This window comes from Cervus canadensis, chromosome 21 (assembly GCF_019320065.1).
Source record: "Cervus canadensis isolate Bull #8, Minnesota chromosome 21, ASM1932006v1, whole genome shotgun sequence".
NCBI classification, from domain to species: Eukaryota; Metazoa; Chordata; class Mammalia; order Artiodactyla; family Cervidae; genus Cervus; species Cervus canadensis.
The window spans coordinates 35422241-35445777 of record NC_057406.1 but is presented as its reverse complement, the minus strand read 5'-3'; the positions used below and the strand labels follow the sequence as shown (position 1 = coordinate 35445777).

At 40.8% G+C, this 23537-nt stretch overlaps 1 protein-coding gene across 3 annotated transcripts in view; it reads left to right on the top strand.

The window, feature by feature from the left end:
• ITPR2 (inositol 1,4,5-trisphosphate receptor type 2) overlaps nt 1-23537 on the top strand; it is a 559320-nt gene that overhangs the window by 141234 nt on the left and 394549 nt on the right. For all 3 annotated transcript variants that reach the window (XM_043440936.1, XM_043440938.1, XM_043440939.1), the window contains 2 exons: nt 3783-3827; nt 20835-20986. In XM_043440936.1, coding sequence (XP_043296871.1) covers nt 3783-3827; nt 20835-20986 — 197 coding nt within the window. The remainder of the gene's footprint in view (nt 1-3782; nt 3828-20834; nt 20987-23537) is intronic.

The window sequence follows — 23537 nt, the reverse complement described above, 5'->3', positions numbered from 1 at the left end:
GTCTTAACACTGGAAGTTTGTACCTTTTGACTCTGCCTTCCTCCGTTTCTCCCACGACCATCCCTGCCTTTGGTAACCCCAGGTCTGTTCTCTGTTTAAGTCCGTGTTCTGTCTTTTTGTCTCGTTGTTTCAGATGCTGCATATAGGTGAGATCATACAGGATTTGCCTGTGCTCTGCTTGGTCACTCAGTCCTGTCTGGCTCTTTGCGACCCCACTGACTGCAGCCTACACTATTTGCCAATCTCTGTCCAACTTATTTCACCTCGCATAAGGCCCTCAAGGTCTGTCCATGATGTTGCAGATGGCAGGATTTCCTTCTTCCTTTTTGTTCTTTAACGATTGAGTAATATTCCACAGTATATACTTCTGAGATCCTTCCTTGTTATGTACATCAGCTCTGTGTTTTATTGCTGACTAGTATGCCGTTGCTTGAATATCCATGTTTTGCTAATCCAATTTCCTGTTACATGATACACATTTTGTCTAAGCTTAATTTCTAGCTCAGTTTTATATCCCTACCGTTGTTCCTCCCCATCTTTCCCATCATCTTCAAATGAGTATGTCTTTTTAGTTGATTTTCTTCGAATATGGTCTGCAGGAAAGTCCTGGAATATGAACTCAGCATACACTGTTCTTTCTTCAGCTGAGGAAAGCTTTATTTTCCACTATCTTTGATTATTGCTTGTGTTTCACTTACTTTCTCTTCCTTTTAGTACTCTGGAGGTCCATTAATTGATACCCCATTCTCTGGTCCTCTATGACTATTTCCTTTTTCCTAATTTTCATTTCTTTACATGTTTCCTCTGGGTTGAAAGATGGCTGTTCAATTTTTGTTCTTTGCATCAGTCATTTTCTATAACATCAACTATGCTCATTCCTGCTGTTGACATGGACTTTAATTTTGTATTTATGTATGTTTCCACTATTATTGAAATTCCCCTTAATTTAGCTTATTTTTATATTGTGATTCTTTTTAATTATTTTATTACTTATCTTATTATTTTATATGTTTAGTCGTTCATATTTTGCTATCTTCATATAGAGGCAGTGTTCACTTGTACTTTCTTGAATGTGCCAAACCATTTCCTGAAAACTTATTTTGTATCATATTGGGCTTCCCAGGTGGCTGAGTGGGTAAAGAATCCACCTGCCAGTGCAGGAAATGCAGGAGACGCAGGTTCGATCCCTGGGTGGGGAAAATCCCCTGGAGAAGGAAATGGCAGCCCACTCCAGTATTCTTGCCTGGAGAATCCCGTGGACGGAGGAGACTGGCGGGCAGTCCATGGGCTTGCAGAGTCGGACATGACTCAGCACGCTTGCAGGCATACCATAGATAATGTTCAGAAAGGCTCTGAGAACAAATTCCCCCTGTTTTAACATACTTTGTAATCTGTCCCATATTGTTTTTTCATGCTTTCCTCCCTTATTATCCTCAGAAGCAGAAGGGTTGAGTGGATGATCTTTTTGTTCCTCTTCCTTTTTCTCAATCCTCTTGCTGAATCTTTAGCTGCAGGGCAGCCTACAGGGTCCCTGCCTACTTCCCAGTTCCAGCAGGTGTCAACTCTGCATCCCTGAGATCTCTTGCGGTTGTGTCTCTTCCTGGCTCCTCTGCTATTTCCCCGTTATCTCCATCATCATGCAGTGTCATTCCAGAAGACATTACATTCCAGATATCATTACAGTTCTTTCTTTTCTCATTGTTTCTTCAGGCAGAGCTTCTTAGAAAACCCTCTGCCATCATCTGCTCCCTCCACTTGCTGCCCATTTGCTTTCTAAGCTTTGTTGTATCTCTTTGATCTTGAGAAGCAGAGAGAGGTAATGGAGAGTGGATGGAATGATGTGCTCAGATATTCAGTTGTGTCTGACTCTTTGCAATGCCATGGACTGTATGTAGCCTGCCAGACTCCTCTGTCCATGGGATTCTTCTGGCAAGAATACTAGAGTGGGGTGCCATTTCCTCTTCTAAGGGATCTTCCCGACTCAGGGATCAAACTTGATTCTCTTGTGTCTCCTGCATTGGCAGGCAGATTCTTTACCACTGGTGCCACCTGAGAATCCCAGATAAAGGATGGGGGGAAAATTTTCTGCTCCATTCCACAGCAGCTTTTCAGGGATGGAGAAGCACTTCTGTATGGGTCTTTGGTTGGTGAATACTCAGGTTCTGTGGGTAAGCAGGCAAATCGTGGAACTGCAGCCAGTATCTTCTGAACTGTGTTCACTTGGCCACTAGCCTGAAGTGAGGTTGAGATTTGCCATGAGATGACAACTGGGGAGGTATTGCCTCTCCTCCAGCTTTATAATTACTGTTAACTCATTGAAGATTTGAGGTTTAGATTGTTTTCAGTCTAAGTCTTCAATGTTATTGAGAGTTTTTTGCTTTTGGTCTCTTTTCAGCACCTTCATTAATATTTAGCAATTAATTGGAAGGGGCATTCGTCAGAGCTACTAACCAAGTGTCATACTGAAAATGACCTCTAGCCTCATGTCTTAAGTGGTGACTTTAATTACCTGGTGTTTCATATTATATACACAAACTGACTCACATTAATAGGATTGCATTCAACTGGACAGCTTGTTATTTTGAGAAAACAGCCTGTAAACCAAATGACCAATAAGGACGCCTTTTTGAAACTGCGTAGCCTGGTGGAAAGATGGAAGGCAGGAGGAGAAGGGGACAACAGAGGATGAGATGGTTGGATGGCATCACCGACTCGATGGACATGAGTTTGAGCAAGCTCCAGGAGTTGGTGATAGACAGGGAAGCCTGGCGTGCTGCTGTCCATGGGTTTGCAAAAAGTTGGACACGACTGGGCGATTGAACTGAAGTCCAGTGGGAGTCAGGAGTTATGAATTCTAGCCAGCTGGAAATGTGTGGGTCAACACACAGCATATCCAGATCTCATGCTTCTCATTGGAATGACCCCCAAACTACTCCACAGCCCAACCTAGAGACATGAGTTCTTTTTTGTTAAATAATCCTCATGCATTAGCTGACTTAGGTGATGCGTGTATGTGTGTGTATATGTATATATATGTGTGTGTGTGTATATATATATATACTTCCCCTTTTGCTTGACTTTCTTTTCTTGTGTGTATAGCATGTGCAGCAGGATCTTGAATCACAGTTAAAACTTGCCTTTGGTCTACTTTTAAAACTTGGTGGAGGTATTATTGGTCAACGGCAGGTTTTGTGGTAGGCAAAATGAAGTTTCTCGAATGCTTCCTAGGAGATGAGATTGTCAGCTCTCACTTGTTAAAAAATGTCAACAGTTTGATATAAACAAAGGCCATAGCTTTGGTATTTTACCTCTAGTTTCCTGCCACTCGGATTTGAAGGTATTTAGTAATACCTTCTTTCTTAGCCTCTTTTTATGTGAAATTTAGTTAAGTATACGTTGTGTGTATGTGTGTGTATGCTCAGTTGTGTCCAACTCTTTGTGACCCCATGCACAGTAGCCTGTCCACCAGGCTCTTCTGACCATGGAATTTTCCAAGCACGAATACTGGAGTGGGCTGCCATTTCTTCCTCCAAGAGATCTTCCCAACCCAGGGATCGAACCCATGTCTCCTGCATTGGCAGGCAGATTCTTGATCACTGTGGCACCTGTGAATAGCAGGTCAGTTCAGTTCAGTTGTTCAGTCATATCTGACTCTGCCACCACACGGACTGCAACACACCAGGCTTCCCTGGGAATATAGTGAACTAGAATTAAAGATTACTGGTCTTGTTAATGTACTTTTAATAGCAATTCAAAACTAGTTTTGTTTTTTTGATTTTTAGCTTAACCCTGATTATCGAGATGCCCAAAATGAAGGAAAAAATGTGGTGAGTAGAACTATTTTTTTTCTCCATCAAATACAAACATTTTATTTATATTTTATATGAACAAATTGAAGTTAGTAGACAATTTGAAGACTAGGGACTCTGAGAGAGAGACTCTGAGTAAGAGTTTGTGAATCGATGATAAAAATAAACGATGAGGTGGCTTAGAGTATAAGGAGATGATCAGTAGTGGGTGTTTAGGGAGATTTCTAGCAACTTGGAGGCTATTTATGATAGAGCGCTGAAGGCAACTGGGTCTCTGAGGTATGCTGGGTCTAGGTTTAGTTTTCAGAAGTGCATAGAAATTAGGAAAGAGGAGTGGAATTGTGACTTAATATTAAAACAGGATAATGGAAAAATCATTTTTGATTCAAAATAACTTGGGTTTTATTTATGGAGAGAAATTGAAGCATTCAGCAAGTAGATAAGTTTTGTTTCTAATACTCTACTCTATGCTACTCAAAAAGATCTCAATCATTTTTCATTAAAAATACTTATTATTATTCATCCTGCTCATCTCATCCCCACTTGTAAAGAAAATGACTTAATGATGACAACATGATTTAATTCAGTAAAATTTTAGAGAGGAAGGGATGCGCCAGAGGGAATGGGTTTGGGGTACAAGTGAAGCTGTGTGGTAATAGATGGTAACTAAACTTCTGGTGGTCAGCACTGACTGTGTACTATAGGATGTTGAATTATAATGCTATATACCTGAAACTTATTAAAAATTCAGAAAGTCAGGATACTTTGATGTGAAATAAATAAAGCCCAGATGGTGGGCTAGATTTCTTTTTTTTTGTGGTATGTCTAATTATCATTTATATTATTGTTGTTATATTTTTAAGTTACTTCTATAACTGCTATCCTTAGAAAGAACTAAGGACAAGACCTAGAAGTCAAATTCCTGTTTCTCAGTTTCCTACAGGAAAAGACTGTGAACTACTCTTTAAACTGATTCAGTCTCCCCTCTTTTAATAGAAAATTGGCAGCCCTGAGACTCCTGTTTTCCATGACACACAAAAGCTAGTAAACATCTAGAAGTGGCTCAAAATTTATAAGTAAACTAATTTTATATGACCAAATAGAAAGTTTAAATAACTTTTATGATCTGAAATCACACTTAAGGGAACAAAACTTCTCAAAATTTTCATGCCTAATCTTAAACATTCTAATGAATAATTTCCATTGTCTGAAGTTAGTTGCACAAAAAAGATATAACTAAATGTTTTAACTAATCAAACTGATCACATGGACCACAGCCTTGTCTAACTTAATGAAACTATGAGTCGTGCCATGTAAGGCCATCCAAGATGGACTGGTCAAGGTGGTGAGTTCTGACAAAATGAGGTCCACTGGAGAAGGGAATGGCAAACTACTTCAGTATTCTTGCCTTGAGAACCCCATGAAGAGTATGAAAGGACAAAAACATATGACACTGAAAGATGAACTCCCCAGGTCGGTAGGTGCCCAGTATGCTACTGGAGAACAGTGGAGAAATAACTCTGGAAAGAATGAAGAAATGGAGCCAAAGCAAAAACAACGCCCATCTGTGGATGTGACTGGTGATGGAAGTAAAGTCTGATGCTGTAAAGAACAATATTACATAGGAATCTGGAATGTTAGGTCCACGAATCAAGGTAAATGGAAGTGGTCAAATAGGAGATGGCAAGAGAGAATATTGACGTTTTAGGAATCAGTGAACTAGATGGACTGGAATGGATGAATTTAACTCAGATGACCATTATATCTACCATTGTGGGTAAAAATCCCTTTGAAGAAATGGAGTAGCCTTCATAGTCAACAAAAGAGTCCGAAATACAGTTCTTGGGTGCAGTCTCAAAAGCAACAGAATGATCTCTGTTCGTTTCCAAGGCAAACCATTCAATATCACAGTAATCTAAGTCTATACTCCAACCAGTAATGCCAAAGAAGCTGAAGTTGAATGGTTCTATGAAGACCTATAAGACCTTCTAGAACTAACACCCAAGACTGGAATGCAAAAGTAGGAAGTCAAGAAACACCTGGAGTAACAGGCAAATTTGGCCTTGGAGTACAGAATGAAGCAGGGCAAAGGTTAACAGAGTTTTGCCAAGGGAACGCACTGGTCATAGCAAACACCCTCTTCCAACAACACAAGAGAAGACTATACACATGTACATCACTGGATGGACAATACCAAAATCAGACTGATAATATTCCTTGTAGCTGAAGATGGAGAAGCTCTACACAGTCAGCAAAAACAAGACCAGGAGCTGACTGTGGCTCAGATCATGAACTTATGTAAATTCAGACTTAAATTGAAGAAAGCAGGGAAAACCACTAGACCATTCAGGTATGACCTAAATCAAACCCCTTATGATTATACAGTAGAAGTGACAAATAGATTCAAGGGATCAGATCTGATAGACAGAGTGTCTGAAGAACTATGGATGGAGGTGGTATTGTATAGGAGGCAGGGATCAAGACCATCCCCGAGAAAAAGAAATGCAAAAAACCAAAATGGTTGTCTGAGGAGGATTTACAAATAGCTGTGAAAAGAAGAGAGGAGAAAGACAAAGGAGAAAGGGAAAGATATACCCTTTTGAATTCAGAGTTTCAAAGAATAGCAAGGAGAGATAAGAAAGCCTTCCTCAGTGATCAATGCAGAGAAATAGAGGAAAACAATAGAATCGGAAAGACTAGAGATCTCTTCAAGAAAATTAGAGATACCAAGGGAACATTTCATGCAAAGATGGGCACAATAAAGGACAGACATGGTATGGATCTAGCAAAAGCAGAAGATATTAAGAAGAGGTGGAAAGAATCTATGGAAGAACTATACCAAAAATATCTTCGTGACCCAGATAACCATGATGTTGTGATCACTCACCTAGAGCCAGACATCCTGGAATGCGAAGTCAAGTGGGCCTTAGGAAGCATCACTACGAATAAATCTAGTGGAGGTAATGGGATTCTAGTTGAGATATTTTGAATCCTAAAAGATGATGCTGTGAAAATGCTGCTCTCAATATGCCAGCAAATATGGAAAACTCAGCAGTGACCACAGGACTGGAAAAGGTCAGTTTTCATTCCAATCCCAAAGAAGGGCAATGCTAAAGAATGCTCAAACTATCACACGATTGCACTCATCTCACATACTAGGAATGTAATGCTCAAAATTCTCCAACCCAGGCTTCAAGAGTATATGAACTATGAACTTCCAGATGTTCAAGCTGGATTTAGAAAAGACAGAGGAACCAGAGATCAAATTGCCAACATCCACTGGATCATTGAAAAAGCAAGAGAGTTCCAGAAAAACATCTACTTTTGCTTTATTGACTACACCAAAGCCTTTGACTGTGTGGATCACAACAAACTGTGGAAAATTCTTCAAGAGCCCGGAATACCAGACCACCTTACCTACTCTTGAGAAACCTGTATGGAGGTCAAGAAGCAATAGTTAGAACTAGACATGGAACAACAGACTGGTTCCACATTGGGAAAAGAGTACGTCAAGACTGTATATCGTCACTGTGCTTATTTAACTTATATGCAGAGTACATCAGCCCAAAATGTTGGGCTGGATGAAGCACAAACTGGAATCAAGATTACTGGGAGAAATATCAATAACCTCACATACGCAGATGACACTGCCCTTATGGCAGAAAGCGAAGAAGAACTAAAGAGCCTCTTGATAAAAGTGAAAGATGAGAGTGAAAAAGTTCGTTTAAGAACTCAACTTTCAGAAAACTGAGATCATGGCATCAGGTCCTGTTGCTGCTGCTGCTAAGTCGCTTCAGTCATGTCCGACTCTGTGCAACCCCATAGACAGCAGCCCACCAGGCTCCGCCGTCCCTGGGATTCTCCAGGCAAGAAGGCTGGAGTGGGTTGCCATTTCCTTCTCCAATGCATGAAAGTGAAAAGTGAAAGTGAAGTCGCTGAGTCGTGTCCAACTCTTTGCGACCCCTTGGACTGCAGCCCACCAGGCTCCTCCGTCCATGGGATTTTCCAGGCAAGAGTACTGGAGTGGGGTGCCATTGCCTTCTCTGATCAGGTCCCATTACTTCACAGCAGATAGATGGGGAAATGAAACAGTGAGAGACTATTTTGGGGGGCTCCAAAATCACTGCAGATGGTGACTGCAGCCATGAAATTAAAAGACACTTGCTCCTTGGAAGGAAAGCTGTGACCAACCTAGATAGCATATTAAAAAGCAGAGACATTACTTTGCCAACAAAGGTCCATCTAGTCAAGGCTATGGTTTTTCCAGTAGTCATGTGTGTATGTGAGAGTTGGACTATAAAGAAAACTAAGTGCCGAAGAATTGATGCTTTTGAAGTGTGGTGTTGGAGAAGACTCTTGAGAGTCCCTTGGACTGCAAGGAGATCCAACCAGTCCATCCTAAAGGAGATCAGTCCTGAATATTCATTGGAAGGACTGATGTTGAAGCTGAAGCTGCAATCCTTTGGCCACCTGATGTGAAGAACTGACTCATTGGAAACGACCCTGATGCTGGGAAAAATTGAAGGCAGGAGGAGAAGGGGATGACAGAGGATGAGATGGTTGGATTGCATCCCTGGCTTGATGGACATGAGTTTGAGCAAGCTCTGGGAATTGGTGATGGACAGGGAAGCCTGGCCTGCTGCATCCCATATGTTCACAAAGAGCTGGACGTGACTGAGCAACTGACGTAAATTGTACTGAACTGTTTTAAACTGAGAGCAACTTGCTCTTGCCCTGTGGTGTCTCCTGCTTCATATATCTCATTACCTCCCTTTCTATGTGTGACTCTCAGTAGGGCTGGATTTCTTTAAAAGCAATTTGTATGCGCGTTAGGTCACTTCAGTTGTGTCTGACTCTTTGCCACCGTATGGACTGTAGCCCACCTGCGGGGCTCATCTGTCTGTGGGATTCTCTGGACAGGAATACTAGTGGGTTGCCATTTCCTTCTTCAGGGAGTCTTCCCCACCCAGGGATCGAACCCATGTCTCTTATGTCTCCTGTATTGCAGGCAGGTTCTTTACCATTAGCTCCACCTGGGAAGTCCTAAAAACAATTTAGCCAGATATTTTGATATAAAATAGATACAGTCTATAATACAGTTTGGTAGGAATTTAGCCATCCCTTTTGGAATGAGCAGGTATTATTACTGCATCACCCAAATATCTGCTGTTTGATGGAAACAGTTGGAATATTTAAAGTGATTACTGTTTTATATTGGTATGCAGATTTATGTTTTATGAGGATAATGATTATGGAGGCGATGAATCAAATCTGAATTTCTGGACCTGAGTCAGACCTGTTTGACTCCTCTCTGCAAAATGATTATCATGTTTACAATAGAAATAAGCTGAAGTCTTAGGTCACTGACCCAGTAAAAACTTTAATTCGTGTCAAAATATCTTTAAATAGAGAAGTAGTTTTTTTTTTTTTTTTTTTTAGATAAATTCGGTCTTTTGTTTGTAATTCAATTTTATCCCCTAGTGTGGGCTTTTCTCTCCTTGGTTTTCAAGTAGCTGTACCAGGATTCTTGGGCTCTTACCTTCCGATGACTTAGGAAAATGCTATCAGTAGCCATGTTTGAAAAGTACAAAAAGTGCCCTTCTTGTAAGCTTGTTTGTGCTCACAATGGTTTCTAATCAGAGACCACCAGGAAAATACATGTACTTGAACAAATGGGGTTCATTACTCTCTGTACTCACACTGTGGGGGACTGTGGGGAATCTCAGTGAGCACATGTCAGGAAGAACCTATTTTAGGGTTTTGGCTTATGTAGTTGATTTTGGGGAGGACTTAAACAGGTGAAGCTTTGCTGTGTGTAGGAATGCTGTCAGGAAGAAGAGGTGTCTTAATACATTTTATCTATGGGCAGGGTAGGTGATATCCCTGTCCTTGCTAAAGAGGCAATAGTTGCTCATACTTCGTAGAGGAGAAGAACAGGATCATCATTTTTTTGTGGCCTGTATGATATTCACAATCTGTTGGTGTTCAGACATGGTTATGAAGTGGTGTCGTTTTGTCTCGATCCATTCCAGTCATGAAGTGGCCTTATCTGGTGTTGCTGTTTTGTGAAATTGTCCATATTCACCAGGAGAACTGCACGGCCCAGCTCGAGTGTCAGGCCAGCTCCTAGCAACTCCAAGGCCTGGCTCATATACCAGGCCAGCTGTTGGATGTCAAGGACTGTTTTTCTCTTTGTCAAGGTTTATTGCTGTGATATTCTGTATGGCTTCTGAGCATGGTGTAGAGACGAGAGAGCTCTGCTTTAGCACCACCATAAACTTGCATAGCCTCAGACAAGTCAGGTAGCTCTCTTGAGACTCAGTTTCTTCACCTGTCTGATAGAAGGAGGATGTTTGCCCTATATCCCTCACTTGCATGTCATGAGGATAAAATCAAAGCAGATGGATGGAAAACTCCTTGTGTAAAAGATGTTGGTAGGTTTGAAAAGTGTAAGTTGTTTCTCTTAAGAGGGCCTCATATCAAAGCTTCAAATTGTGTAGTTGAAGTAAATCTTCTGTGCTCATCTTTTTTTACACTCTATACCATTTGGACATGCTATTGATGCTTCTGGGCGGAGGTGAGGGGAAGAATATAGTGTGTGAAGGTTTATGGAGCCGCACAGAGCATATAAATACGTAATCAATCCATGGTGAAGTTCACTCTTTGTGTTAATCAAGCCTTAGTTAGACTGCTAGATTTTGTTCCTTTGTATTCTGAAGTATAGTTTCTTCTCCACCTCTTAAGCACCTTCTGTTTAAGCAGTGTTCCTAGTGATACTTTAATTGCATACCACACAGGTGGATTTGCTTTTGCTGTAGAATTTTATGATTGGCTCTCATCTGTCATCTCAGAAGCACATCCAACTGGGACATTTGATTTCATTTTCTTTTCTCTCTAAAACCACTGGCTTGAGAGTAAATAAAACTGAGAATATGGAGCAGTAAAGCTAACAATATGGCTGTTCATTTTATACACCATTTACCACCTAGCAATAATGACGTTTCTGTCTAAGAAAGGAAACAGAGGAACATTTGGAGTGTAGCCTGTGAAAAATGAAATCTGTTTCCCAAAACAATGCTATCTCACCTCAGATCTAGGTTCCAGTAACACTGAATTCACTGTGACCATGCTAATTATTTTCTTTTCTAATTTTCCTTATGCTGTCTATTTAATATCCAGTTAATATTTTTCCTGTGATTCAGAAACCTTTATCAAGTGTTGCCTTCCATTTTTTGAAGTTTCAAAGGTTAATGGATGGTGCCGCTGAAATGAGGTGGAGTGTGTCAGAGCTCCCATTAAGACCCAAATTGCTGTATTTATTCTACAAAGAAGCCTTTTATTTCCAATCTTACAAATGTACAGCATCCACAGGGACCCTGTAAATATTGGAACTGTATCAAGCCCAGCTGGGAACCTGACAGTCATTAGTATTTTTTCTCCGTGAAAGCCTGCATCTTTTCAGATGGCTCTTTGAAGGGGACTTTTTGGAGGATAACACTGCCCATTTTCACTTACTTTATTTCTGTGGAATGTGATCTGATTTTTTGAGGGAATGTCTTTTGTCTGTGCTGGGGATTCTCAACCCCAGAAATCCTGATATATTGATATTTAGGTCAGATCATTCTTTGGTGTAGGGTCTGTCCTTTGCATTGTAGTATTTTTAGCAGTGTCCATGGATTCTTCTCACTAGATTCCAGGAGTGATCTCCCTATTCTCTCCCCACCCAAGTGTGGCAACTAAAAGTATTTCTGTAAATGACCAAATATCTCTTAGGAGCCAGATTGTCTTCCTTTGAGAACCATCAAAAACATACATGAAACAGAAATGTTCTGGGAAGCATGAAACTTTGCTGAAATAGACTTGAAACTTCTATAGATTTTTTTCTTTGGGGGACAGATTCTGAAAGAAGACCCCCCAGTTCTTTGAGTTTTACTATATATTCATAAGTGGTAAGATGATAAGGAAAAGAAAGAAAGAAAGGGGTCATATTAGGAATTCGTTTGAGAGCACTTGATTGTGAAGGAACCCTGGCAAGAGAAGCAGTGTTTGCGGCTTTAACTGGCAGGGCTGTGTCTGTTACATAAAGTCTGCAGTGAGAGCCCCAGAGGGTCTGGACCGAGACACAGATGCCTGCACATCTTAGGCTGCAGTGGCTGCGCACAGGTCTGAGTCAGCCCTGAAAACGCATACATTATTTCTTACCGAATGTCTCTGGCTCCTCACAGCAGCATCCCTACGTGATGTCTCTGCTGAAAATTCGATGACTCACAAATGAGTCAACAGAGAAGGTGTTACAGGAGGCTGCCTGCTGTTAGCCACGGCAGGGCCCCAGGGAGCTGGAGAACCCAGTGAGCCATTAGTATCCTCTCTGGCTTCCCATACGGGATTTTCAATTTATATAGTCTGAGAGACGGTGTGCCTTTCCTTCCAAGTGCAAATGCTGGTTTTCTAAAAGCCCAACAGGCTAGGTTAACAGTCTGAGGCCCTGCATGCCCTAAATTGAGAGAGTTTGGGAGAACGAGCTGATGTTAAATTTAACACCTGTTTAAGCTCTGTTGTACTTTAATGTATTTTCATGATGCAAAGAGGGAGAGAAGTGTGCTTCTGTAATTCTCAGCAGGGAACTAGTGTTTTGGGGTCTTTTTTTTTCCTTTAAAAGAGATGTGGGTTTATAAACAAAAGCCACAGGCACACGATTTTGAACAGAACTGTTTTCATGTTATGGAAATAAAGCATTAATTTTCTTGTATATTGAAACTCAGTCCATTCATTTAGAAATTGTATACTTACAACTCATTATTCACATTTCATTGTTTAAAAAATTCCAAAAGGCTAGCTTGAAGTTTGCTGTCAAACTGCTTATGACAGCTTGTTAAGCAAATTAACAGAGGACAAGAGATTAATAGCATAAACTTTAGACTACAGCACTGTTTTTAAAAACTTCTAAATGTGTTAGAAGCTCCTATTCCCAAATAAACAATTGTTATGCTTTTATAAATGGAACTTATCTGTTCAGTAAAGCTTTTTATCCCCAAGGACCTAAGCAGATGATTTGGGGGTACAATATACATTCCATTTATCCTGTGTATTTAAAGTTAAACCACAGGTCCTAAATAGTATGAGTAATTTAAAGTGAGCTTTTAGTTAGCCCTAATAAGTGAGGTTTCTCTATGGCAAGGATTTTTATTGTCCACTGTAAGAGTGTCAAACTAGAGAGGTCTCTGATCACTGTTCTCAGGATTCCACAGGGAAATATTACCAAGTGGGATATAATCGAAAGTGGGGTTCAGCTGCTTATTGCCTAGAAGCCATTAAAGAGGCCAGGTTGGTAGAAACTGCTTTATTTCAGAGGCTGGCAACTGGCAAGGGATAGGGGGAGAGGACAGATGCCTGTCCAAAGCCAACTCCTCCCCACCCCCGACCCCGTCCCCCTCCCCTCCCCGACTTGACAATCTGGAGGCAAGAGCTTTTATAGACAGAGAGAAGAGCAGAAACAGCACAGTCAGTCCCAATAGTCATCTTGAAATCAGTCATTGGTGGTCTGATCAATATCATCTTAATTGTTTCAAGTACAGTTAATCTTCATTTCCAAGGTTGCTTTGTTTCCATTTCTTTGAGGCCAGTTCTCTGAATTGTGGCAGCTTATGTCATGGATACAGTTTGGTTATCATGTAATTAACTTCTTCCATTCTGCATGAGTTTCAGTATCTGCAAAACAGCTCACGGACCATGGCTCAGAATATTATCCATAGCCCTTGAGGAGGAACTAAAGGTCCTTGACTCTGCTTAATGGCTAAACTATTATTATTTGGTCTCCTTTGACTGGTTTCCTTTGTTTCTGCATGTTCTCACTTCGGTGATTAAACCTATTCTTTGGCTAAAGTTTTTCCTTGGACAAAAGGCAGGCTGAGGACATGGGGGACAAGGACCATGGGGTCCTGCTCTATTTCAGTAGGAGGGCAGTCTCTAGGAACCTGGACCTGCTCTCCCTTTATAAGTCCAGAAAATTCATTTTATTAGCTTTTCAAAAGAGGAAAAAGAAGAGTGTAGACAGGAGGATTGACTCCACTAAATGAATTCACAAATGACTGATGTATAATCACAATGTCATCTCTCAGTTCCCCGGGCTTGTGCTCAGTCACTTATTCATATCTGACTCTTTGTGACCCTGTGGACTGTAGCCCACCAGGCTCCTCTGTCCATGGGATTTTTCTAGCAAGAATGCTGGAGTGGGTTGCAATTTCCTGCTCCAGGGGATCTTCCCAAACCAGGGATTGAACCTGCATCCCCTGCACTGCAGGCAGATTCTTTACCACTGAGCTACTGGGGAAGCCCTCTCAGTTGCTAAGTAGACATGAAGCCTTGGGGCAGTTAGTGCATTTTCCCTGAAGGAAAGTCTGCATCAAAAGCTAAATTATGATGAGACTATTGATGTGCAGATGGTACAGATACCTTTCAGGGATATGGAATGCCTCCAGGAAGACTGGAATACTAATTTGTTGCATCTACACTGGCCTACAGTGAGAGAAACTGTCAAATACTTGTTCATCGACTCTCCAATATTCAGGGTATATGCTTATCTTCTCTTAACAAAACATTTCTTCAAATACAAAAGTGAAGTGTGTGAGAGTTCATTGCTCAGACATGTCTGACTTTTTGCAGTGCTGTGGACTCTAGCCCACCAGGCTCCTCTGTCTGTGGAATTCTCCAGGCAAGAATTCTGGAGTGGGTTGCCATTTCCTCCTCCAGGGGATCTTCCAACACAGGACTCAAACCTGGGTCTTCTGCATCACAGGCGGATTCTTTACCATCTGAGCTACCAGGGAAGCCCTTCTTCAAATATGGTTCAATATAATTGATTAGATTTTATTTTCCTTAGCTAACATTGTGTTTTAATTGTGCCTTTTTGACACTACATTTAAGCCACTTGTCTCAAAAATCCTTTGAGTTTTTTTTCCTACAACTGTCTGATCTCATCCGTTATTTCTGCATTCTTCCATTCTGAGGCAGTCTTCCCTCATGTGTATTAATGACACTCATTATGTTGGTGGTTCTTTCTTTTGGCTGCAATAGCATTGCCAAATCCAAAAAAAGAGCTCTTTTATAATATTTCTTTGTGATTGTAACTCTCCTGATCTATTTCTCCCCAAGTTTTCATGTTATAATAAAAAAAGAATTTCCTTTTTTCCTTTTAGAATTAGCATTTTCTCTTAAATCTCCCCATTCCTCTTTCTCTACCTTCTTCATCATAGTGATTTTTATCCTCAATATCAGATGTCACCACCATTTTTACTATTGAGAAGGAGTTCCTGGTTGCACATGGTAGATTCTCCTGGGCCCTGTGTAAGAGGATTGTGTAGATCTTGAGACCTTGACTCAATTATCTGGGGTTGGACAGAAGTGTGATTCCTGTGTCACCATCACATTTCAGAGCCGCCAGGAAAAGCGACTTCCTTCATCCATATCTTAGTATAATATCTGGATTTTCATGTTGAGTTGGGTGGCAGAGATAATGAAACAAGGTACTTCTGAGTTGGTTTGTTTGTTCTTTCATTCTTTCCTCCCTCCCTCCCTCCCTCCCCTCCTCCCTCCCTCCCTCCCCCCTCCCTCCTCCTTTGCCTCCCTGCCCCTCCCATCTTCCCTCCCTCCCCTCCTCCCCTCCCCCCTCCCCTCCTCCCTCCCCCTCCCCTCCTCCCCCTCCCCCTCCCCTCCTCCCCTCCTCCCCTCTCCCTTCCCCTCCTCCCCTCCTCCCCTCCCCTCCTCCCCCCCTCCCTCCCCTCCTCCCCTCCTCCCTCCCTGCCCCTCCCATCTTCCCGCCCTCCTGCTCTTTCCTTTCCTTTCTTCCTTCCGCAGCTTTCAGTTCAGTTCAGTTCAGTCACTCAGTCGTGTCCGACTCTTTGCAAGGCCATGAATCGCAGCACACCAGGCCTCCCTGTCCATCAGCTTTACTAAGTTATTCACATACCATAAAAATTCTCCCATTTAGAAGGTACAGTGTTGTGAATCTGTAACCACTATCTAATTTTAGAACATTTTTTTATCACGCCAACAAAGAAAGCCTATATCCACTAGCAGCCCCTATCAACCCAGATTTACTGTCTCTGGGAATTTGCCTTTTCTGAATATTTCATATATGGAATTATACAATATATGGCATTTTAAGTGTCTGGCTTCTCTCACTTAACATAATGTTTTCAAAGTGCATACATGTAGCATGTATCTGTATGTTATTCCTTTTCATGGCCAAATAATCCATTTTGTGCATGTACCATATTTTGTTTATCATTTGATGGACTTTTGGCTTGTTTCTGCTTTTCAGCTATTATCAATGAAGCTGTTATGAACATTCATGTGCACGTTTTTGCATGGTCATATGCTTTCATTTCTTTTGGGTGGATACCTAGTATTAGAATTGCTGGTTGTGTGTGTGCTAAGTCTCTTCAGTCATGTCCAACTCTGTGCGACCCTATGGACTGTAGCCTGCCAGGCTCCCCTGTCCATGGGCTGCTCCAGGCAAGAATACTGGGGTGGGTTGCCGTGCCCTCCTCCAGGGGATCTTTCCCACCCGGGGATCGAATCCATGTCTCTTACATCTCCTGCATTGGCAGGCAGGTTCTTTACAACTAGTGCCACCTGGGAAGCCCAGAATTGCTGGTTATTATATGTTTAATATTTTGAAGAACTACTAAACTCTTCCTAAGTGGTTGCACCATTCTGTGTTCCCCAGCAATATGGGGAGAGACTGAGTGTTACAGTCTCTCCACATCCTAACACTTGTTATTGTCTGTACTTTGATTATAACCATCCTAATACATTTTCCTATTTAGTAATGAGATTGAGCACTTTTGCAAGTATTTCTTGGCCATTTTTCTGTCTTCTGTGGAGAAATGTTTGGTCTCATCATTTGTTCAATTTTTAAGTATTTGTCTTTACAACTGTTGAGTTGTAAATGTTCTTTTTATATTGTGGATACAAGTCCCTTATCAGATATATAACTTACAAATATTCCCTCTCAGACTGTGTGCTTTTAATAATTTTATTTATTTAGTTGTTTTTGGTTGTACCGGGTCTTCATTGCTGTGCAGGCTTTTCTCTAGTTTCAGTGAGCTGGGGCGCCTCTCTGGTTGCGGTGTGCAGGCTTCTCACTGCTGTGGCCTCTCCTGTTGCGGAGCATGATTTTAGGGTCATGGGCTTCAGTAGTTGCAGCTCCCGGGCTCTAGGGGACAGGTCTATACTTGTGGCGCTCATTGATTGTTTTTGTTTTTTTTTTTTTAAACAGGCATTTGTAAAGAACATTTTAGATGCATAGCAAAATTCATTGTAAGATACAGATGGTTCCCATATACCCCTGCCTGCACAAAAGTACAGCGTCCCCTACTATGAGCATCCTTTACTGTAGTGGTGCATTTATTTGGTATATTTATTACACTGGTTAACCTACCTTGGCACATCATTGTCACCCAAAGTCCATAGTTTACCTTAGGGTTCACTCTTGGTGTAGAACTTTCTATCTCTTTGATTAAAGTATAATGATATGTATCCAACATAAAAGTTTCATACAGAATAGTTACATTGCTTTAAAAATCCTCTGTGTTTTTCCTACTCATTCCCCTCCCATCCCTGGCAGCCACTGATCTTTTTACTGTGCCATAATTTTGCTTTTTCCAGAATATCATACTGCCATATATTTGAAGTTGCACAGTATGTAGCTTTTTCACATTGGCTTTTTTCATTTTAACTGTGCCTTTAAGGTTTCCTCATGTCTTTTCATGGCTTGATAGTTCATTTCTTTTTAGTGCTGAATAACATTTGATTGTTTGAATGTCCCACAGTTTATTATTCACTCATCTACTGAAAGGTATTTTGTTTGCTTTTATGTTTTGGTAGGTATGAATAAAGCTGTGATGCAAGTTTTTGTGTGGACATAGCTTTTCAGCTCATATGGGTAAATAGCAAGGAGCATCATTGCTGAATCATATGGTATTAGAGTGTGTTTTGTTTTGTGTGAAACCATTGAAATGTCTTCCAAAGTGACGGTACCATTTTTCATTCCCACCAGTGACGAATGAGAATTCATGTTCCACATCCTCATCAGCCTTTGGTGTTGCCACTGTTTTGGATTTTGGCCTTTCAGCAGGTGTATATGGTATATCATTGCTGCAAGTGAGATCTAATTAGAGAATTTGCTACCCCCTAATGACATTTGATATTGATCATCTTTTCATATATGTATCTACCATCTGTATGTCATCTTTGGTGAGGTATCTGTTCAGGTCTTTTGCCCTTTTAAAAATTCGATTAATTGTTTTCATATTATTGAATTTTAAGAGTTCTTTGTATATTTTAGATACCAGTCCTTTATTAAATATTTCTTTTGTAAGTATTTTCTCCCAGTCCGTGGCTTATCTTCTCATTCTTTTGACTGTGTCTTTCACAGAGCAGGAGAAATTTGTTTTCATGGAAGCTTGATTATCAATCATTATTTTTCATTGAAAGTGCTTTTGTTGTCATATTTTTCTCACACATTCCTATTTTCCTTCTAGTGCCCACACTTCCCATTCCTTCCCTTATTTTGACCTTCTCATTCCAACTATTTTTCTTTCTTTAGGCTCTTTCCCTCAACTGTCCGTGAGAGTTGAAATACAGGAAATAAACGAAACTTGCACAAAGGCTGCCTAAATTTCAGTAGGGAATAATTAAAGACCAGTGTTTTCATGATGCAAAGGAATAAATTTCAAGTAATAGAATTTCACTTGACTAGCTGCTGCCAGAGATTTATTTGGGAAGAAGTGTTTTTAGCTCTAGATGATCTATGAAAATCTTTCCCAAGCTTGAGATTCCATGAGCCTGAGCTATAATGTTACCCAGGCTGCCTTCTTTCCTAACTTACTTGTCTGGCCAGGCCATTTCTATTGGGTTATTTAAAGACATTTAGGTTTTCTTCTGTCAAGGTAGGATGGTGTTTTGCCCTTTCAAAGACGTTTGTTTTCAGTTCACAGATTTCCATGCCATCAATGCAGATGGCTGTGAATTGGGTCTTCTGACCCATGAGAATTTTTTCAGAAACCTTAAAGAAGGTTGTTAACCATTGAGTTTATGCTTGTTCTTTGAGGAGTGACTCACTCAGTGCCTAAGGGCTGCAGACCAGGCCTCTGGCTTTGGGTGATATGGCTTGAGATATGGCTAGTTAAATTTGGAGTTGGGCATTCACTGCTGCTGTAACTGCTCGCTTCTCCTTCCTCTTCCCCTCTCCTTTCCCCCTTTTTATTCCCTCCTCCCCATCTCGTTCCCTTCTTTCTCCTCTCCTTTCTCCTCCCTACCCCACCTCCTTTCTCCTCTGGTCCTCCCCCTCTGCATCCTCTTTCCTTCTCTCCTTCCCTCATCTTTCATCTCCAGCAGGTAACTGCACTCATCTCTTTGTTTAAATGAAATAATGTTCTTCCTTTTTCTCAAATTTTTGTTGTAAGATTAGCAAGAACAACCAAGGAATGGTTTGGGTACCCTGAGAAGCTTTGTGTAAATTCACAAGTGTAATTTGCTTACTGTTTTTGCATTTCCTTCTTTCCTATTTCCCTATACTTCCTTCTAATGTGTAGTAAGTTACCTTTTTCTGATGAATAAACATAGTTCATACTTATTGATAAGAAACAACTGTTACCAGGGTTAAACTACCTGGGGAGAGTTTGCCAGACTCCTATCTTCATTTGCGTTTGAACTTGGGTCTTTGTGGAGGGCCTATAAGTGAAAGATGCCAAGAGCTGCCAGCCAGGTACTGCTAGGCTGTGCGAGATTTAGCAGATAGCAATCCTGCTTCTACTTTGGACCCTGGCAGTTCCTCTGCCCATTTGTAGGTCAGTGGTGTTGCCAATTTGTGCACCATTTACAGAAGACACCAGCAAGAAATGGCATGGATTTTCTGGTCCAAGGAGAATGATGCTCACAGCCTTGGGATGGTGCTTTAAGTGAACATTTTGGAATGATCAGGTGTAGGACTACATTGCCATGGCAACCTTGAAAGCAAAGCTGTCTTTGGATATGAACTGCTCTCATTTACCTTTGAGCATCCCTTCCCTCTTCTATTTTCTTTCAACTTCTTTGATGATACAATGACAGCCATCCTCTCTTATATTCAAATTTAATTGATTTAATAAATATGTAGAAGTATTACAAGCTTATATTATAATTGCTGTATCCTGTTTTGGTTTTCTTATACATCAAATCCTTCCATGGGACATAGGAACTTGGGGAAGTTCAAGAGAAAATACATAATCATCAGTCTTGTGTTGTTTTCTGCTTAAAATTGTAGGGATGTAGTGGAAATATTGGCTGAGTTTCCTCATAAAGGCTTCTGTTCCATTTGACTTCACTTTATTTGACATTATAGTATCTTCTGGGATCTTATAGAATAGCCAATGAACTGAATGGGAATCCTGCTGTTGATTCCCCTTCACTCCAAGTTAATATCCCAGTGGTGCTTTAGGGATTAGGCAGGAACTCTGAAATACTTCCACGCTTCCAAGTTGTGAAATCTAGATGATTCAGCACACTGTTTCTTCTCTGTGTTTCTGTTTGTTTCATTTTGGCTGAGCTGAGTCTTCATTGTGGTGTGTAGGTTTTCTCTAGTTGTGGAGCATGGGCTCTAGAGTTTTCAGGCTCAGGGGTGCAGTGCATGGGTTTACTTGCCCTCAGGCATGTGGAATCTTAGCTTCCCGACCAGGGATTGAAATCCACATCACCTACACTGGAAGGCGGATTCTTAACCTGTGGACCACTAGGGAAGTCCCTCTGTGTTTGTTTTAAATGTGGAATGCTCAAAATTACTACTGTGAAAATAGGTTTAATATCAGGGAAGGGCAATAGCTATTTTGACTGTTGTGCTTTGATAATTTGCCCAGATTAAGTACTCTGGAGTGTGTGAACTAGGCATCACTATAATCCAATGAAGAAATACATGCAAATTTAAACTTCTCTCCCAGTTTAGTAAGAAACCTAATAAAAGTAAAAAACATTCTACCACCTCAACAGAGAGATGGAGATCTTCCAGCTTCAAAGAAGAAACGCCAGGCAGGGGAGAAGATCATGTACACTTTGGTCTCAGTCCCACATGGAAATGACATTGCGTCGCTTTTCGAACTGGATGCCACGACTCTTCAGAGAGCGGACTGCCTGGTTCCAAGGTAAAAAAAACCACAAAAAAACAGGTTAAACAATAATGTCCCTTTGAATAATTTTACTGGTTGGTAAGGAGTTAAAACCATTATTTTAATATAATTTTTGTGACAGCAAGAGAGCAAGTATAAATGAAAAGCAAGTGTAAAAAATCATGCCTCTTTTATGAGTAGATTAACATAGTTGTTCTATTCTTAAAAATAAGTAAAATGTTCAGGGCAAGAGACATTCTGAGAAATTCATAAGAATTATTTATTTCTATTACTTGGATGTCCTGTGGTTGCTAAAATGAAAAACAATCTAGAAGCATTTCCATTAATACAGCATTTTTATACTCCAGCAAAAATTAATTTAAAAATCCTTATGACATTTTTATTATGTCAAATTCCAGATTTCATTCATTCATTTATTTGTTCATCCATTTGTTCATTTAGTTAGTCATTGAGTCAACAAATCTTTACTGAACATTGATTACCTCCCAGGCATTGGCCTTGGCATTGGGAGGACAGCTTTGAGCAAACTGGTTATGAACTTAAATTCAAATGGGAGAGAGAGGTGATAAACAAATAAGCACAAACTATAAGATCAGGCAATAAAGATGTTTTGAAGAAAAATTGAAGCATATGGAGAGTTCTGTTATTAGGTATGAGACCTCTCTGATTGAGGACATTTGAGAAAAGATCTGAATGATTTGAAAGATCAAGCCCTCTCCATCTGGGAGAAGTGTTTCAAGCAGCAGGAACACGAAATGGAAAAATCTTGAAATTTACTAGCTGTGCTGAAGGCCCAGCTAGGAGACAAGTAGACCTAAATGAAGAGGGGGAAGGAGGATTGTTAGTGAGGTAATTGTTAACTTAAAGTGAGAGAATATTTTACATTCTTTTGTTTGGATTTGATTAAGTTTTTTTTTTTTTTGGCCTACAGCTGTCTGCCTTCCAACAATAGCACTAGGATGCAATCTCTAGACGCATAGAGTTTTGCCTTTATTATTAAGTTTAGTGGGATTGTTCTAAATTATCCTTGATCCAGCATGATTGTCCTTGGCCTTGGGCAGATCACAGTGGTTAGACTGAGGTGCAGGCTCAAAATGCAGATATTACTGTGCAGGTTACTTTCAGAGAAGGTAAAAGGTTGCTCTGCTAACACTGCCGGAAATCACTGCTCTTTGGGCTTCCTGGGCTGTTTCACAGCTGTTCTCACTCATGAGATATGTAGCTGAGTCTATGGTCACACCACCCAGAACATGCCTGATCTTGGAAGCTGAGCAGGGTCAGACCTGTTTGGTACTTGGATGGGCGAAATGTAGCTGAATCTTGGCCTTGCCTGAGCCGTTTCTCTTTGGGCTACCAATAGAGATCTGTAAAGAGATCCCCGCTGAAGGTTTGACTTGAGGCAAGTCTCTGACCTTCTTTTCTGAGTGTGGCATCTTAATAAATCCTTGCTGTCACTACTCACTTTAGATTTTAACTCAGCAAACATAGAGTCCTTCTTGAACTCTAACCAAGAAAACTTGCTTAAGGAAAAGGTAGAAAGATCCCACTATGAAGTATAGACAAGCCCCAGAGCCTTGCTCTATATGGAAGGGTTCATCTATTACTATTCAGAGCCGCTGCCGGGCCCTTCTCATAGAACAGATTTTTGTATTAACATATCCTTTGTCATTAGTTGTTTTAAAGCTTGTGCTAGTGAGCACTTAGTAATAACTACTATTGTAATATCACTCTGGAGCTCTTGCTGTGTGCTGAGCACTCTGACAAGTTCTTTATAAATATCCTGGCGGCAGTTCTGACAGATCAGAACTAAAGACTAGCTGTGCTGTGTGTGTTTAACTGCTCAGTAGTGGCTGACTCTTTGTGACCCCACGGACTGTAGCCCACCAGACGCCTTTGTCCATGGGATTTCCCAGGCAAGAGTACTGTAGTGGGTTGCCATTTCCTTCTCTAGATCTTCCCGACCCAGGGATCGAACCCAGGTCTCCCACATTGCAGGCGAAAGCTGAGCTCCTTGGAATGAACTAGTTAATGCCGGTGCTTTTCATGTCAGCTTTATATTGGAATCACCTGTGCGGCATTTTGCCTTTTATGCTCTGGCCACACGAAGACCAGTGAAATCACTTGGAGATCTTTAAAAAGTACTGATGCCTTCTCTAAGTCCCAGACATTTGGATTTAAGTAATGTGCAGTGCGGCCTGGGCAACAGGCTGCAGAAGCTTGTCTGGTGACGCTACTGTGCAGCCAGGTTGGGGAACTACTGGCTTAATGTGACTCGGTTGACCAGTCAAGTGATTGATCATGAGGTGGAATTTGATCCTGATGTGTGTGAATTTGAAGTCTATACTCTTAACCACTATGATGCATGCCTTCATCTTTTATTTTTATTTATTTAAGATTTTTTTTTGGTGTGGATCATTTTTAAAATCTTTATTGAATTTGTTACAATACTGCTTCTGTTTTATGTTTTGTTTTTTTGGCCTTGAGACATGTGGGATCTTAGCTCCCCAACCAGGGATCAAAATCCATACCCCCTGCATTAGAAGGCAAAGTCTTAAGCCCTGGACTG